Source organism: Nicotiana tabacum, chromosome 21, assembly GCF_000715075.1.
Source record: "Nicotiana tabacum cultivar K326 chromosome 21, ASM71507v2, whole genome shotgun sequence".
Classification (NCBI taxonomy): Eukaryota; Viridiplantae; Streptophyta; class Magnoliopsida; order Solanales; family Solanaceae; genus Nicotiana; species Nicotiana tabacum.
The window spans coordinates 99706761-99723977 of NC_134100.1; the positions used below are offsets into that span (position 1 = coordinate 99706761).

A 17217-nucleotide genomic window follows, 5' to 3' on the forward strand; every position below is an offset into this window, starting at 1 on the left:
CACGACTTTCCCAACAACATAAATTGGATCACCATAGATATGAAGCACATCCCCATTAACCCTCAAGGCCAGGGCGAGGCTAGCTCTTCTTTTACGAATTCGATCGAATTCATTAATTTTGGTTCAAAATTTAAATTTGACTTAAATATTTTTGTTGAATATACATAATTATTAATTTAGAACTTAATAATATAAAAAAATTAAAATTTCCAACCATATATTTTAAATATTAGCTCTCCTCTCCTCGAGGCTACAATCATAATATTGGCTTTCCCAGTCTTTTAAGCCAAACCTGTATCAACATAAAGCAGCACCCAAAATAGTTTAAACGTCATGCTGAAAATTGATAAATCTGCAAGTTAGAAGAACACTTTAGTGCGCAAAGCATATTAGGTTTACATGTTCGGAGAAGGGCCGCATTCCTACAAAGATTGATTTGGCGTTTGGTTGAAAAATAAGTTATCACATGATTAATTATTCCGGGATTAGTTATTTCACTCTCCCATAGAAATAAAAAAAATATTACAATCCCGGGATAACTAATCCCGGGATTAATTATACCACAATTTTATCCCAACCAAACATGAGATAAACTCATCTCAAATTTAATCTTGGGACTAATTATCCCTTATCCTTTATACCAAACGAGTCCTTGCTGTAAACTTACTTTATTCTTCCTAAAAATATGACAATCTGTTTTTTTAACGGCAGGGATTTGGGATTTTGAGGGGTGCAGGGAGAGGGGTGGGTGGGTGGTTAGGCTAGGAGTTTTCTACATATAAAAATAAAAAAACTATATAAACAACATTCCAACACCAAACTTATGATTAATTCATTCACGTCTTCTCTCATTCATTAACAGAAAAAACAAATGCAAGCTATGAACTCACAAATGTCACTACAAGAAGAAAATGGAGCTTCGTCGGGTCAAAATATGAGTCACTCTCATTTTGACCCGACGTCATCTCACGATGACTTTCTCCAACAGATTCTCTCTTCCGTTCCTTCTTCCTCTCCCTGGCCGGACCTCTCCGGCGGCGGTGACGGTCATTTTGACGACCAGTCAATTTTCTTAGCTTCCAAGCTCCGGCAGAACCAGATCACCGGCGGCGGCGGCGGTGCAGCTGCTAAAGCGTTGATGCTTCAACAGCAGCTTTTGCTTTCTAGAGGATTACTCGCCGGTAATGGTGACCAAAACGATGACGTTGGAAATCCGGTTAGTCTAATTTCATTTACTAAAAATTTAGTAGATTAATTTTGTTTAATCATGTTTAGGATTCTAATTATCTGAATTATGGTGAATTAATTGTAGGGAAATGAGATTTCAGTTCAAGCTCTTTACAATGGATTCGCTGGATCTCTTGGTCAAACCTCTAATCAACCTCAGCATTTTCACCATGCTCAGGTATGCATAATTAGATGAGTTTGAATTTTACATACCGCCGGTGTAAAAATATATTTAAAATGTAATTATAAATAAAATTAGTTAATATTGCTGATTGATAATTTAAAATAAATTGTTAAATAACATGTTATAATATGTTAAGTTACATCGATAACGTAGAAAATCATATAACTTGAGTCCTATTTAGATATTTATATATTAATTTATAACTTGAGTCCTTTGATTATATGATTTTTCTCTACGTCTTCAAAACATATTCAAAACATAAGAATTCATTATGTTTACGCTAATTTATAGAGAACATTCTTATTAATAGCAAAAAGTTATTGCCGATTAAAATGATTTAAGTTATATATACAGTATAAATTATTTTTTATACGGTCAATAAATTTTGAATTGTAATAGTAAGTTAGTTATCATTTTACTAGATTATCATTTAATGTTTATGAAAAGATTTGAACGTAATTATCAGTCAATGCACGAAACTTAAACTCTAATGTGAAAATATAGGGAGGATCCATGCAAGCACAGAGTTTCGGAGCACCGGCGTCGTCGACAATGAATCAAACGCCGGCGGCGAGTGGTGGTTCAGGTGGTGGAGGGCAGCCAAAGCAACAGAAAGTTAGGGCTCGGAGAGGACAAGCAACTGACCCTCACAGTATTGCTGAAAGAGTTCGTTTAATACTCGTCTTTTCACTTACTAATATTTATCAATCAGTTGCGGGGTGTTTTTTTTCTTTTTTCATTGTTTTAGTGATTTTATTTGTTACCACCAAAGGATTTGCTCTTCCCTTAACTCGAGTTCGAGCTCTGAATATGAAAAATTCTTGGTAGGGAGCGCTTTTCCCGAATGGGGCAACCCGAATATAGTCGGGCTCCAATACGGATACCGAACCCTTAGTGGGAAATTAAAAAAAAGTGATTTTATTTGTTGTGGTTTTTTGAATTTTGTTGTGTTGTGATCAGTTAGTTAGCTTCTGATGCCTAATTTCGTGGTTTCTGATTTGTTTTGTTTTGTTTTGTTTTGTGGTGAGCAGTTACGGAGAGAGAGAATTGCTGAGAGAATGAAGTCGTTACAGGAGCTGGTACCCAATGCCAATAAGGTATTTTCTCACTGTAAAAACTTGCTAATAAGTCAATTTTTTGTTAATAGAGGCCTACTTAATTCAAATATAGCTAGCATCTTTAGAATTTATGCTATTAAACATGCTATGATGTTTATATAATTATAAAAATATGTCAATAAAAATAAAATAAAAAGTTTAACGGAAAAATGTTTCAAATAAAAAATTCATCTTTTTAATTAAGAAAAATATGATATCATACAATGATTATGTATACAAGTTATTCATTAAATTTAATTTTACTTATTCATCATACTATCTTTACTCATATTTGTTGCTTTTTTTTTAACCGATTATCTATCAGAAACAGTTTCTCTGCCTCACAGAAGATCGTAGGAGTACATTTAGATTATACTTGTAGAATCACACTGGTCGGTGAATATGATATGGATATGTTATCGTTGTTTAGCTGCTCCAATTGCCAAGTCTAGTCACTAGTGTTTGCCTTAGTGGTCATGTGTGTCATTCCAAATTTGTCTTCCCACGTGCAAGGGGCGAAGCTATGTTAACTGAACATCATTCGTCGAAAAATTATATTATGTATAAAGTAAATTATTAGTATTTATTATTGATTAAAAAATAGACTTTGAACACCTTTGAATTTTCTGGCTTCGCTACTGCATATGTTTCAAAAACATAATAAGGGTACTTGAGAGTATGAAGATATGGTAACTGTGAGTGACTTTCCGTGCCTACTTTAAGTTTATAATCAAGCTGGAGATGAGACATATTTAGTAATTAATCAAACTATATAAATGTAAGTATATATTATTGAAACTCAAGTGTGTGATGTTCTCCTGCGTCAGCATGCAAATATTATTGATCTACCAGATTAATTTTTAGATTATGAGTCTTATATATATATATTACACACTAATAATTGTGGTTTATGACAATTAATATCATAATTGCTCTAATATCTAAATTATTTTAATTATTGCTCTAATATCTAAATTATTTTAATTATTGCTAATGAACGAGATAAATGGAGAACTAACGTGATGGTGTTTATGGAATGACAGACAGACAAGGCTTCAATGTTAGATGAGATCATCGACTATGTCAGATTCCTCCAGCTTCAAGTCAAAGTACTCTCTCCCTTTCTTCTACTTTCACATTTATTGCTCTTGGACTTAAAAATAGTTGACAAATTGGGATGGAAAATGTTCCAGTGATTGTTTTCAACTTGGTTTGTACATGTGAATATAGTCTTATATACTGTGATGTTCGGACTAGTTTACACGTACCTTGATTGTTCATTGAGCATTTACTACCTCTATCAGCATAAGTATTTTCGGATAATTCTGTCACCAAAACTTAGGCAAGGCCACATGGGTCCAGGGTCCAACAACTGAATCAATTACAGAGTCATATCATAGCCTAATTCTTTTTTAAATTTCTAGTGGTTCAAACTAAATGAAAGAAAGGTCAAATACCAGATTGAATGAATCACCTAATATTTTTTATCTTTTCTGAAATTTAAATATAAAATCTCGTAATTTTTCTTTATTGATCACTGTACCACACACTTAAGCACAAATAAGAGTTTCTACTAATAGAATTCCTTTTGGCCATCTATAAGACTATATAACTTTTATGTTATTTGTGCTTTTTCCATTTTATTTTTCTGTGAATTTAGGTTCTGAGTATGAGTAGATTGGGCGGTGCTGCAGCTGTTGCTCCCCTAGTTGCTGATAGGTCCTCTGAGGTACGTACTACATCATACCTTAGTTGAATTTTCAGTCATTTTGCATGTTACTTTTGAGCTTTTTTGAACTAATCTTAATGCACATATTTTTCGCTGCAAAAAATTAATATTCATAAATTCGTAACACATTATAGCATCATCACATATAAGATTATGGTTAAATTGTGCGGATAACTTTCTCGTATACACTCCCTCCTATTTTCTTTTTAATCCGTATCAAAAACAATAATCTTTTTTTTTATTTAAAAATAATTTATATTTATGCAATGATTTATAGTCACACAAAATATATATGCATCATTTTACACCACAAGTTCAAAAGTCTTCTTTCTTTCTTAAACTTCTTTTCCAGTTAAACGGGTTCACTTGAATTGATCAAGAGAGAGTATTAAATAGTTACATGCTCTACTTTTGAATGGTTATTCTTTTACTGTACAATATAATATAATAAAAAAAAAAGTAAACCTATGCTAGAGAATATAGTACCTATTAGGCTTTCCATTTATAGAAAAATCAACAAGAAATGAAAATAGCATAGTACTGTGATCAGTAGGAAAGTATGGGAACAATTCTTGAGCAGACAAAATACCTCTAATCTGTCCCTCTCAAATTCTCTGTCAGCAGAATGTGACAATCTCAAAAAGCATCACGCGTGCTCTCTTTTTTCCTCACAGTACCCATTTTTACCTGCAGTTCTTTTTAATCTATTTAAAACAGAATAATATTTTATATTTAAATTTAAAATTTTCATTTAGGCGTAATGATATATTTTTATATAATCATTCGGTTCTCCTATTCATTGACGACGTTTCTACTAGTCCGATTAGTTCAGATTTATATAACGTGAGTTCCATTAAATAGGGAATTCCTACTAGAAATTTCTCTATTTTCAGAGTTCGAACTCGAAATTTAGACAGTCTTATAAAAAAGGAAAGTCAATTTATAATTTTTTACTGAAAAATTATACTGTATAAATATGTTAATTTTTTCTTTTATATATTATATATATGGTGAATTTTCTTTGATTTTTTTTGTGTGTTTACTCCTTTATATGTTACTCTCACTTTCCGCCATTGGTTGAGCATAACATTAATAACATCGCTCTATAATAGTCCAGTTTTGTTTAATTTAATAAGTAATAATTGGGTTTTGTAGGGAGGAGGAGGTGATTGTGCACAAGCAAATAGAGGGAGGGGCAGTAACGGAACGACGTCGTTAGCTAACAATGACAGCATGACAATGACGGAACACCAGGTGGCAAAGCTAATGGAGGAGGATATGGGATCAGCCATGCAATACTTACAAGGAAAAGGCTTATGTCTTATGCCAATTTCTTTAGCCACAGCTATTTCCACCGCCACGTGTCACTCTATGAAACCCAACAACCCACTACTACACGGCGGCGGAGGCGGAAGCGGAGGATCGACCGCCATCAACGGCGGTGGTGGGGGGCCATCCTCTCCTAGCTTGTCGGCTTCCACTGTCCAGTCAGCCACAATGGGTAATGGCAGGGCTTGAGTTTGTTGAAATATACTTCGTAATTTTAAGACGTTGACTGTTTCAATTATCCAATTTTCATGGAAAAATACCGGAAAATGTGGGGGGTAAAGAGTGGCGATAATTTTGCTATTTTAGAGCTGAAATTTCAACGGCCGCCAAAATAAGGGCCTTTTTCACATGGGACAAAAAAAAGGGGGGGTAATTGAAATGTTTTGCTCTAAATATTATTGGACTTCTGATTTTAGTTCTTGTGATAATTTATTGATAGCATTTGATCTTGAATTTATTACAATGTGCGTTTTTGGCATCTTGTATATATAAAATATGTTATATTTAGATGCAGTACTCAAATATGGAATAATAATGCAAATTTTAACATGCCGTTAAAGCAATTAAATTATTTAATAATTGATTTATTTTGTGAATTTTCACAAATAGATTGACATTGCACATTCAATTAATTGAAAGTTAAAGTGGTTAATAGATATCACAAAGACTAAAAATCAACAACAATAATATACCCAGTAATATCCCATACTGTGGGGTCTGGGGAGGGTAGTGTTTACGCAAACCTTACCCCTACCTCTGGGGAGGAGAGATTGTTTTCGATAGATTCTCGGCTCAGGAAAGTATAAGCACCACATTAATGAAAATATAGATAAGAAAGGACAGTACCAAAAAACTATATAAAAGCAGAATAAAAACAACAAGACAGTAAGATGATCAACAATGAAAGAAAACAACAGTTAGTCATAAAAATTTACTACCAACAGAAAGCGAGATCACAGAGACTAAAAATAAGAAACAAATTTCTCAAAAAGAAAGAAGAACTACGCCGTATTTAAGTAGACTTGGCTTAAGTAAGCTCAAGCTAACAACAAAAGTTGCAATAGGAACTAATGACTCTCAGTCTCCTTTGATATTCCTTCTTAATTATGAACTTTTTTGTCTGATAAATTATTTATGAAGCCTACTTTTTCTTTTTTTGGGAAGCCTACTTGGTGATAATGAGGAATTATTAATATCTAATCATAGGTTGTAATGATGTTATTATGAGAGAATGTAATTATGAATGATTAAGTGAGAATCATTAGAAGAATATTAGTAGTAATAAATTTACAGAAATCCAGGATCTGGAAAGGGAGCGGCTGGTATGTTTGGGACAGTGGCGGAGCATAGGATTATTATTCTTTTAAATTATTGAATTCTAAATTACTAATTTAAATAAATTTAATTTATATCTTATGATAAACACAAAATTTGAATAAAAACTTTTGAGTTCGGTCGAAATTAAATTTGTCATCCCATGGAAAAGGGTTGACAGCATAGGGTCTTGCTTTATCGTTCATTTTAGCTTGTATCATTGTCAATAAAACAATGTGGTACTATATTTTAGCTTGTTGACATTTTTCTTTTTGGAAGAAAAAGAAACCAAGGAACTTAAATAGAATTTTTAAAAAAAGGATTAAAGAGTATTATTATACTTTTCTCAAATTTAAATCTTTGATGAATTGAAAGAGTGAAAATTATTGAACTTTGTCAACACCTCAATACTTTAATGTATTTTTTGTCTAGTGTTTCTTTAGGTCAAATAGGTAAGGATGGCACGTCATTTTGGCATAGATGATAGTATAATATAGCAAAGACAATTATATATTAAAAGAAATTGTTTTCTAGAAGCTACCAAACAGCAAGGTTCTTTATATGATGTTTCTTTCAAAGGTGTAATTTTTGCATGATAGCATTATCAAGTACAACAACAATAATCTCACTAGTGGAGTATGGGGAGGATAGTTTGTACGCAGACCTTACCCCTACCCTGGGTAGAGAGGTTGTTTCCGATAGACTCTCGGCTCCCTCCCTCCGAGAACTCCCCACCTTACTCTTGGGGTGACTCGAACTCACAACCTCTTAGTTAGAAATGGATGATGCTCACCACTAGAGCAACCCACTCTTGACGATAGCATCATCAAGTATTTGTATAATAGCCTGTTGGCCAACCTTTTAGGCTAAAAGCGATTTTTTTTTTACCGAAAGTATTTTTTCCCTTTTAAAATCTTGACCAAGGAATATTTTCAATTTTTGATAAGCTGAAAAAATTAGCTTCTCCCCAAAAAATATTTTTTCCAAAAGCATCTTGAGAAAAATACACTTAAAATTACTTTTTAAAAGCTTAACCAAATATTAATTACTGCTCAAAAGTGCTTTCAAATTAAAAAGTCAAACACAAACTGTTTAAAATTTTAAAGCTTGGTGTGGTCTGAAATGAGTAGTGTGAATAACCATTTCAGATACCTTTTGAAAAAATGCCTCCAAGTATAATGAAATGACAAGAGTGGGTTGCTCCAGTGGTAAGCACCCTCCACTTCCAACCAAGATGTTATGAGTTCGAGTCACCCCAAGAGCAAGGTGGGGAGTTCTTGGAGGGAGGGAGCCGAGGGTCTATCAAAAACAATCTCTCTACCCCAGGGTAGGGGTAAGATCTGCGTACACACTATCCTCCCAGACCCCACTAGTAGGATTATACTGGATTGTTATTGTTATTGTTATATTATATAATGAAATGACATAACATAGAAAACTTCAGCACATTAGAATCGCGAATTCCTTAACACTAGAAAAGACAGATCACCTTGGCTTTGCAACATGGGGAACAGAGGGAAGGGCAGGTTGGTGCACTAAAGCCCGCTATACATGGGGTTCGGAGAAGGGTCTATTGTAGGGCAGTCTTACCTTATATTTCTGCAAAATGCTGTTACTATTCTAAGTTAATCAAATGCTAGCATTTGTTCCCAGCAGCAATTAGCAGGCAACTTAAAGACGGTTTAGCAGAAAAGAAAAGGTATTCATCCACTTCTGCTAACATTTCATGGAGGGAAAAGTTACATTATAAAAGTTGTTTCACTTGCCTTTTGCGGTAAGAATAGAGGAAAACAAAAACTGCACAAGTCAGAATTCTGTGATTTAACTTCTAAGTCTCTGTGTTGGAGATGGAACATAGGATGCGCGGGGTCTGTGGAAGGACCGGACCACGAGGGTATATTGTACGCAGCCTTACCCTGCATTTCTGCAAGAGGCTGTTTCCACGGCTCAAACTCGTGGCATCCTGGTTATATGGCAACAACTTTACCTGTTACACCAGGGCTCCCCTTCTGGAACATAGAAGTATTAATTTCTTAAATTTCTACTAAACAATAGTTAACTTTTTAAGTCTTAAAACAATGGCTAATGTAACGAAGCAAGAAAAACCAAACAAGAACTATAGAGAAGAACAGAAGTACAAGGACCAGGAGAAGGAATCATAGAGGTGAAAGAAATAACATTTCATCGCGTAAAATTAAAGCACTCGGTAGACATCCAGAAATTCTCTTATATTTCTTGCAGATAGTTACTTCAACATCATATATTTTGTCTTTTAGACTTTGTCCACTACTACATGTGGTTTCCATCTATGTCAAAAAACTTGTTTGAGATACGATAATTTGTGTTTCTTTTGTAGCTAAATGACCCTCAAACGACCCTTAGAAAATTTGTGTAATGTGTACGCAGTCTTACCCCTACCTTGTTGAGATAGAGAGGTTGTTTCCAATAGACCATCGGCTCAGGAAAGTATAAGCACCACATTAATGAAGAGAAACAAGAAACACAACAACGAGAAGCCATGTAAAAGCAGCATAAACAACAACCAGATAGTAAGATGACTGAAATGAGAGAAACGACAGGTAGTCTGAGCTGTGATACTAGTTGTATTAAAGGCCCCGCAGATTTGACGATATAAAATGCGTGCATACAGAAGCAAAAGAATACAGATACTAACCCAAATAAATACCTTTCTGTCTGCTAAATCGAAAAGAAATCATTATATTATTCATTTCAAGAAACTGTATAACTATCAAAGTGAAACTCATGTTCCGAAGATACAAACAAAGACTCCAAGTTACATTTATTTCACTCTGCAGGTAAAATACAGTCCCAGGATCTTCTACAATCGAGTTGAGCTAGCAACCAATACCAAAAGAAGCAGGCCACTCGAATCGTTGATCCCTAGAAATTGAGAATGTTTATACTTCTGTTCTTATATAGAAGTTCTCAACATTCAAAGCAAGAATCAACCAAGTTTACCGCGATCCTAAGTTATGTACTAGCCTCTTCCTTAGTAGCCAAAAGCTTTAAACCCCTGCAAAGAATAGTTCAACCCATGCCAATGAGGCCAAATTGCTCAAACAACTTAAAAAAATTCTTTACACCCTCCTCAAAAGAATTGAGAGACATAGAAACTAGTAAGCAACTAACTCTCACTAATCAAGACTTGCTATCAATCATTCACAAAAAAAATTAACGAGCAAGCTAGAAACAACTGTGAGAATAGCAGCCATGCAAAAGTAGCTACACTGCATAACTGCAAAAACATAATTTATTTTCTTTATTATTTTTCTTGTTTTGGTATGATCAACCCCATAACCGCAAACCCTTGAGCTCATTTATACTAACTTCTGTACATGTTAAAAGTGAGTGGGAGTTGCTCATTCGCAGTAAAAACGCAAACTTTACCAATTTGAACCTAACAACAACACAACAACGACCCCAGTGTAACCCTACAAAGTGCGGTCTGGGGAGGGTAGTGTATACAGACCTTAACCCTACCTTGTGAAGGTAGAGAGACTATTTCTGATTTGATCCAAATATGTAACAATTGAACAGCCAATATCAAACCTCGCAAGATTGCAAATGCAGCCACCAAAACAGGAACAAGTCGGTATGACATGAGTATAAAATTTAGGAAGTAATAACAGACCTCTTCTTGAATCATTATCATCCAAAAGTCTCTGAACTCTCTTCTTAGCACAGTATTGCCTATCAAAATGCTTTACCTATGCATACCAAAAAAGACACAAATAAACACCAATACACCAAGAAAACAAAACTACTCCATCCATCCCAATTTCTGTGAGAGGTGTTTGCCTGGCCACAAAGTTTAATAATAAAAGAAATACATTTGAAACTTATGGTCTAAAACAAGTCATAATCAATTCTGTGACCATAAATCATCTCATTAGAAGTAAAATTGGAAGTTTAAAGTTAAATTAATTGTAAATATAGAAAGGTGTGAAGGGGAGCTTGGCCCAACAATTAAAGTTGATGTCATGTGACCAAAAGGCCACAGGTTCAAGCCGGATACAACCTCTTGCAGAAATGCAAGGTAAGTTGGGTACATAAGACCTACGGCGGTCCAGTCGTTTACCTGACCCCGCACACAGCGGGAGCTCAGTGCACCAGACTTTTTTTTTAGAAAGGTATTTCCCTTATGGTATCTCGTACATATTCTGACGATTGGCCGAGCGAATAAGTCAACTTCAAAGTGGATTTGTTATGTGAAGAGTGTGTTATGACCCGTGGCCGCCTGCCTGGTAGGGGAGGCTCCTCGTTGTAGGTAAACGGTGCGACCCTTCCCCGACCCTGCGTGAACGTGGGATGCTTTGTGCACTACGTTGCCCTTTGGACAGGCTAAAAAGTAAAGAGTGTCATATAAATTGGCACAGAGGGAGTAAATCCCAGAAACAATTAGAAAAAAGAACCCATTTTCATAAAGTTCTAAACTTTAAAGAACTTACCCAAGTGGGTCGACATTGTTTCACATATTCCTCTCTTGTTTTCTTGCATTCAACTGGATATAAAAGCCCAACTGTAGCAATTTCTGTAGGTTTCTTGCTTGATTCTTTTTCCAGGCATGAATAAAATGCATCTCTTGCCTTTATAATACCAATTAAATAGCTCTATATTAGCTTTATCAAGATTGATCAATATTTACATGAAAAAATTAAAAGAAAAAAATACATAAAAATCATTTGGACCTCAAAAAAAATTGTACCTTGTAACAAGATATTCGAGCTTGTGATAGAACATCTGAATGGATTTTATCAGTGCTTTGCGATGCGTAAGCTTCTAACGCCATTGACACTAAAGAGGGAGCTAATCCAAAAAGCAAGACAGTGAAGAAATGAAAAAGGCTAAATCTGGACCAGTGTGAGTTTTGAATGTGTAATGGCCCAACTTAGTTGGGCCGGTCCTGTACAATGTTTATTAGCCCAAATGACATGGGCCTAAGAGATTTTTACCATGAAGGATTAACCCAAATAGCAGCTCACATAATCTCTTAAATTAAAAATAGCCTGCAAATGTATAATATACGTATAATTTATGTATATATATATATATATATATATATATATATATATATATATATATATATATATATATATATATATATATATATATATATATATATATAATCAATGTATAATCTATCTATACTGACTAGAAAAAATAGACAATAAATTTGGCCAGCTATTTGTGTAACAATCCCAGAGATTTTTACCATCTCAGACAACATGAGGTCTGGGTGGTTAGGTTAGTTTTAGAAGAATTAACCCAAATAGCCGTTCACCTAATCTCTTAAACAAAAACTAGCCGGCGGATGTATAATATATATAATGCATGTATAATATATGTATAATCTATGTATACTGACTAAAACAAATATTGAATCTAGCTGGCTATTTGTGTAAAATAACTCTTGAATTTATTTTTTAAGTTCGTGTGACTATTTCATAAGTAACTACTTTGTCGCATTTTTAAGATATGTCTATTTTTCAATTTATTTTTTTTACAACTAGTGGCTATATTCTAATGAGCAGTCCTAAAAGTGGCTATGCTATATCATTTTCCCTTTTTGTTTTGTTTATGTAAGCGTTATGTTACCAAAAAAGCTTATAATAATCTTTTCTTGGAAAATTTTTTAAGAATTAAAGGTGTATATTCTCTTTAAAAAATATTTATTTGAAAAAAAATAGTTATTTTTACTATTTTAAAAAATAGTCCTTAAAAAAAACTTTTGAAGTTGTTATTCAATTGGTAATTTTTTTTTTTTTTTTTTTTTTGGAAAAAAGTAGTTTTCTTAAAAGCACAAACAATAGTTATTTTTACTATTTTTAAGGACAAAAATTAACAATCACCAGAAATTTATATTTGTCCAATTATCGCAATGGCAATAACAAAATCTATTTCTTATGCATTATTGAGAATGCATCTATGACCAAAGTCTTATAAGTATGCCCCCTCTTTCTATTTTGTGATTTTATATATTTACATTATAATTAAAAATTTAATTAATTTCGGGCCATCAAAATGAAAAATTAGGAAGTATTTTTCTCTTTAATATACTCTATACAACATGAATTAATTTGACCCCTAGCCCTTATCTCCGCTACTCCTTATTCCTATTCCCTACGTCCTAGCGGAGTTCGAATTTCAAGAGTCAAATAAATTTTTTATCGTAATTATTTTTATATATCTTTTAGATATTTTGAATTGTAAATTATTATGATTTATAGTACTTTTTACGTAATTTTCAAATATCTAAATTTTGTATTAAAAAAAATTAAAAAAATTAAATCTGAATTCACGGTCAAAAATATGAAATTAGACTGAGGAAGTGTACAATTTTTCTATTAAAAAAATTTAAAAAATTATGTCCAAATTCACGGTCAAAATTATAAAATTAGACTAAGGAAGTGTACAATTTTTCTAGGCACCTCTACCTCTGCCACTCTTGTTGATAGACTACAATTTAGTGAGACCCCTTATTCATTAGCATAGAGGCAAATGTCTAGTAGGAGGAATTAGGCATGTGAGTTTCCCTTTTTTGAGAAAATATTTTTGAATTTTTAGTGCCACTTCTATGTAAAAAAAGAAAAAAATCAAACGGCCATCTTAGAGGTTCCAGTTGTACTCAGGTAGCTCTTATTATCACCTGGGGGACGGGAAGGTTTCATCCAAACTCTCTTTAATGAAAATTTATAATATATATATAAAGTTAATTTTTTTATGTATAAAATTTTGAACATCTATTGCCACTTCTATACAAAAATAAAACGGCCATCTTAGAGGTCCCAGTTGTACTTAGGTGGCGCTTATTATCACCTAGGGGACGGGAGAGGTTCATCCGAACTCTCTTTAATGAAAAAATACACTTTACATATAAAGTTATTTTTTTATGTATAGAATTTTGAACATTTATTGCCACTTCTATACAAAAATCAAACGGCCATCTTAGAGGTTCCGGTTGTACTTAGGTGGCACTTATTATTACCAAGGAATGCAGCTAGGGGCGGGAGGAGTTCATTTGAACTCTCTTCATTTGTAAATTACATTATGTATACAAGATTAATTGAATCTCCTTTACTTACTCACATGTTTACCTGTTTTCTTTTTTATTCTTATTAGTAAAAATTTTGACTCTCCCAGTATTGTCATCCAAAAAAAAAAAAAAAAATAACTTCTATATATAGACTGATCTCATAGATTCTTTTGCACTATCAGATTTACTAAAATGTAAGTATAAGTAACAACTCATAATAAGAGAGAAAATTTAACTTCTATATATTGGTATATAATTTTCTGTACACTATTAGACTAATTAAAATGTAGTAACTATAATAAAGTAATAGTATATAATAAAGTGAAATTACTAGCCCAAAAAATAAGACGTATAATCTGTTATAATATAAATATCCTATCTCTCATGTATGTAAATTAAATCAAGAAAGATACTGCCTTCAACGATGCTTTAAGCTTACTAACTTAAATTTGAAACGCCTTTTATAACATAATTGGCAAAGAACATTCAACTAACTAATTACATTCATTTTATTTTAAGTGAAAGTGTTTGCGTAACAGTCCATAGATAGTTAGCGGTTAAGCTCAAAAGTACTGTTTTTGTGGAACTTCCTTAGCAAAATCCAACATTAAAATGGGAGGATAAAGTTAAGGTCCATATAGGTAGGCTGTTTATCGGACGGATTGAGTGGATATTTATACTTAACGAATTGACTTATTGGTTATTGCTTATAAATATACTAATCCGCTAGCCACCCGATAAGATATTAGGTGATTGGTATCGACGGGTTCACGATTATTGAGTGGTTATCGAGCGGTTTATCAGTTAAATCAAATAGACAATGAAAATTACATAAGTAAGCAAGACAATAAACAATAGAGAGACGATCCAATCATAATCACACTCTAGTAGGCTAATGAAACTCTCATTGTTAATGAGAGTTTCTTTTTCTTTAATTCTTTTACAATAAGCAAGCTAAAATACGAACTAAAAATCCTTAATCAATAATAGAAGTTCAGTTAACATAAATTCTTAATATAGTTTTGTTTCAGTTACCAAGTTAAATGATTCATTTGAGCAGAAGGCATCACGAAAACTATCCAGATCTACCTAGTCCTACCCCAAAAATAAGTTATGATGACGTTGAAGTTTAGGATGCTAAAAACGTGCTTCATTGTAAATCCGACTGGTATCGTTATTTCCCAAGGATTGTTGAGAAAAATAGAGAATGTTGTTGAGTGTTGCTGATATTTAGGGAAATAAGAAATTAAGGTTTCAAATACTCCATCCGGTTCACAATAAGTAATTTTTTGGATGTTTTTCACACAGATTAAGAAATCTATTTTTTAACATTAATTAGTAATGAAATTGACCATATTAACCTTTACTATCTCTTCATATAAACACTCCTAACACATACTCCAACACTATTTACTCCAAGGGCAATGTAGGAAACAAATAATTAATTCATTCTTGAAATCTGAAAAAATTACTTATTTTAGACCACAAAAAAGAGCCAAAAAATCACTTATTGTGGACTGGAGGGAGTAATGGAAAAGATACTTTATATACATAGGGTAAAAATATGAATATAATAATTTTTAAAGGTTAACAGTTTATCTGATAAAAAAATTGAGTAATCCGTTCCCAAACCGATAAACCATTAATTATAAAATTTCAATCTATTCACCAACCATTAACCCGATAACTTGATACCAATAAACCAAAAAAATCGCTTTTACGATTCGGTTATCGATTACGGTTCGATTTTGAGAGCCCTTACATATACGTGAGAATTCGAGATAAAACTATTGAGACGCCTTTTGTGTTAAAGTTCTATGGGTTAAAGTGATTAACTTAATCTTTTTAGTAGTCACTATTCTTTGAAAAGTAAACGCATGCTCCAAGTTGTATATATATATATATATATATATATATATATATATATATATATATATATATATATATATATATATATATATATATATATATATATATATATATATATATATATATATATATATATATATATATATATATATATATATATATATATATATATATATATATATATATATATATATATATATATATATATATATATATATATATATATTTTTAAAAATTACTCCAAACTTTTGTATTTTATAAAAGAGCTCACCATTTATTATTTTGTAACAATGCTGTTTTGTTTTCTCGGTCATCTAATAGTATATTATGTAGTTCATTATGAATATGATAATTTTGTACAAAATTTATTTATGTTCGGGACTATGGTTTGCGATAATATAATGAATGTTATTGATTAAAGTATTATTAGGTATTTGTGATAGTTTTTAGAACTTGTGAGTATAAGTCATGTTTCATGTTTTTTTTAAAAAGGTGAAATATCTTTTGAAAACTCATGTCCAAACAAATTTTCATCTTCAAACCAAACTTCACCCAAATAAATTTTTTTAAAACAAGTTTGAGAATCTATGGTCAGACGTTAGCGTAGTTTCCAACTTTTGAATATGTCCTTTCATCAGGGGAGACATAAATCTTGCACCCTAATCTAACGGTCAATGTCCTCCTAAAAGTCAAATCACACTATAAATGCAAAAAAATAAAAAATAAAACACACACACACACACAAAAACTTTGAAGTAGTTTGATTCATATATCTGTGGCTACGTTTGTTTTATCAGTTTGGTCTATCCCTAATAATTAATTCTCGTTGACTCACACACGAAACAATACGAATAATACTCGAAGATGATATATTCAAATAATTGAAATTTAGAAGCTAAAATTTCACCTTTATCTCTACCATGAATAGGTAGTAATGGAGGGATCATTTAAGCGAAGATTACCATGAAGGAATTCTTAAAAAGTGATTAATATTGAGGAGATTATAATACTTGAATTACTATTTTTAATTTTTTTTTGTCTATAAATGGTTAGTTACTGCATTGTCAAAACCAACTTTTGCATTAGTTAGGCGGCATTTATCTTTATTTCAAAGGTAGATTAGCACTTAACATATGAATTTATTCGAATTTAGTAATTTTAGTTTATATCATGTGGTGTAATGTGTGTTAAAAGAAATACTAAATAAGTATAAATGATAGATTACAAACATAGCAATCAAATAAGTTGGAGTAGAATTTCATACTCGAAAGTCGAACCTTTAATTCAAGATTTTCATTTACTTTTTCTTAGCTCTGGTCGTAGATTTTGGCTTTACTTTTTCAAAAAAAAAAATTGAAAACGTTGTTTGTTTATAAATACGATCTTTTTTTGGGAAATCAAAAATCTTTAAGTT

The 17217-nt window shown here is 32.3% G+C and overlaps 2 protein-coding genes across 2 annotated transcripts; one reads left to right on the forward strand and one right to left on the reverse strand.

Annotated features, from left to right (window-relative positions):
- The first annotated feature begins 826 nt into the window (after positions 1–826).
- Positions 827–5981, forward strand: LOC107817147 (bHLH transcription factor RHL1-like). Its single transcript, XM_016642919.2, has 7 exons — positions 827–1216; positions 1313–1405; positions 1916–2077; positions 2443–2508; positions 3552–3617; positions 4169–4237; positions 5393–5981. Exons 1-7 carry the CDS (start codon positions 872–874, stop codon positions 5753–5755), a joined length of 1164 nt encoding a protein of 387 aa, XP_016498405.2. The 5' UTR covers positions 827–871; the 3' UTR covers positions 5756–5981.
- A 3597-nt stretch (positions 5982–9578) lies between these two features.
- LOC107817148 (uncharacterized) lies at positions 9579–11732 on the reverse strand. The gene is made up of 4 exons (XM_016642920.2): positions 11607–11732; positions 11350–11487; positions 10533–10608; positions 9579–9914 (listed from the first exon to the last, which is right to left on the reverse strand). The coding sequence occupies exons 1-4, from the start codon at positions 11688–11690 to the stop codon at positions 9907–9909; spliced, it is 306 nt and encodes a 101-aa protein (XP_016498406.1). The 5' UTR covers positions 11691–11732; the 3' UTR covers positions 9579–9906.
- Between the last annotated feature and the right edge of the window lie 5485 nt (positions 11733–17217).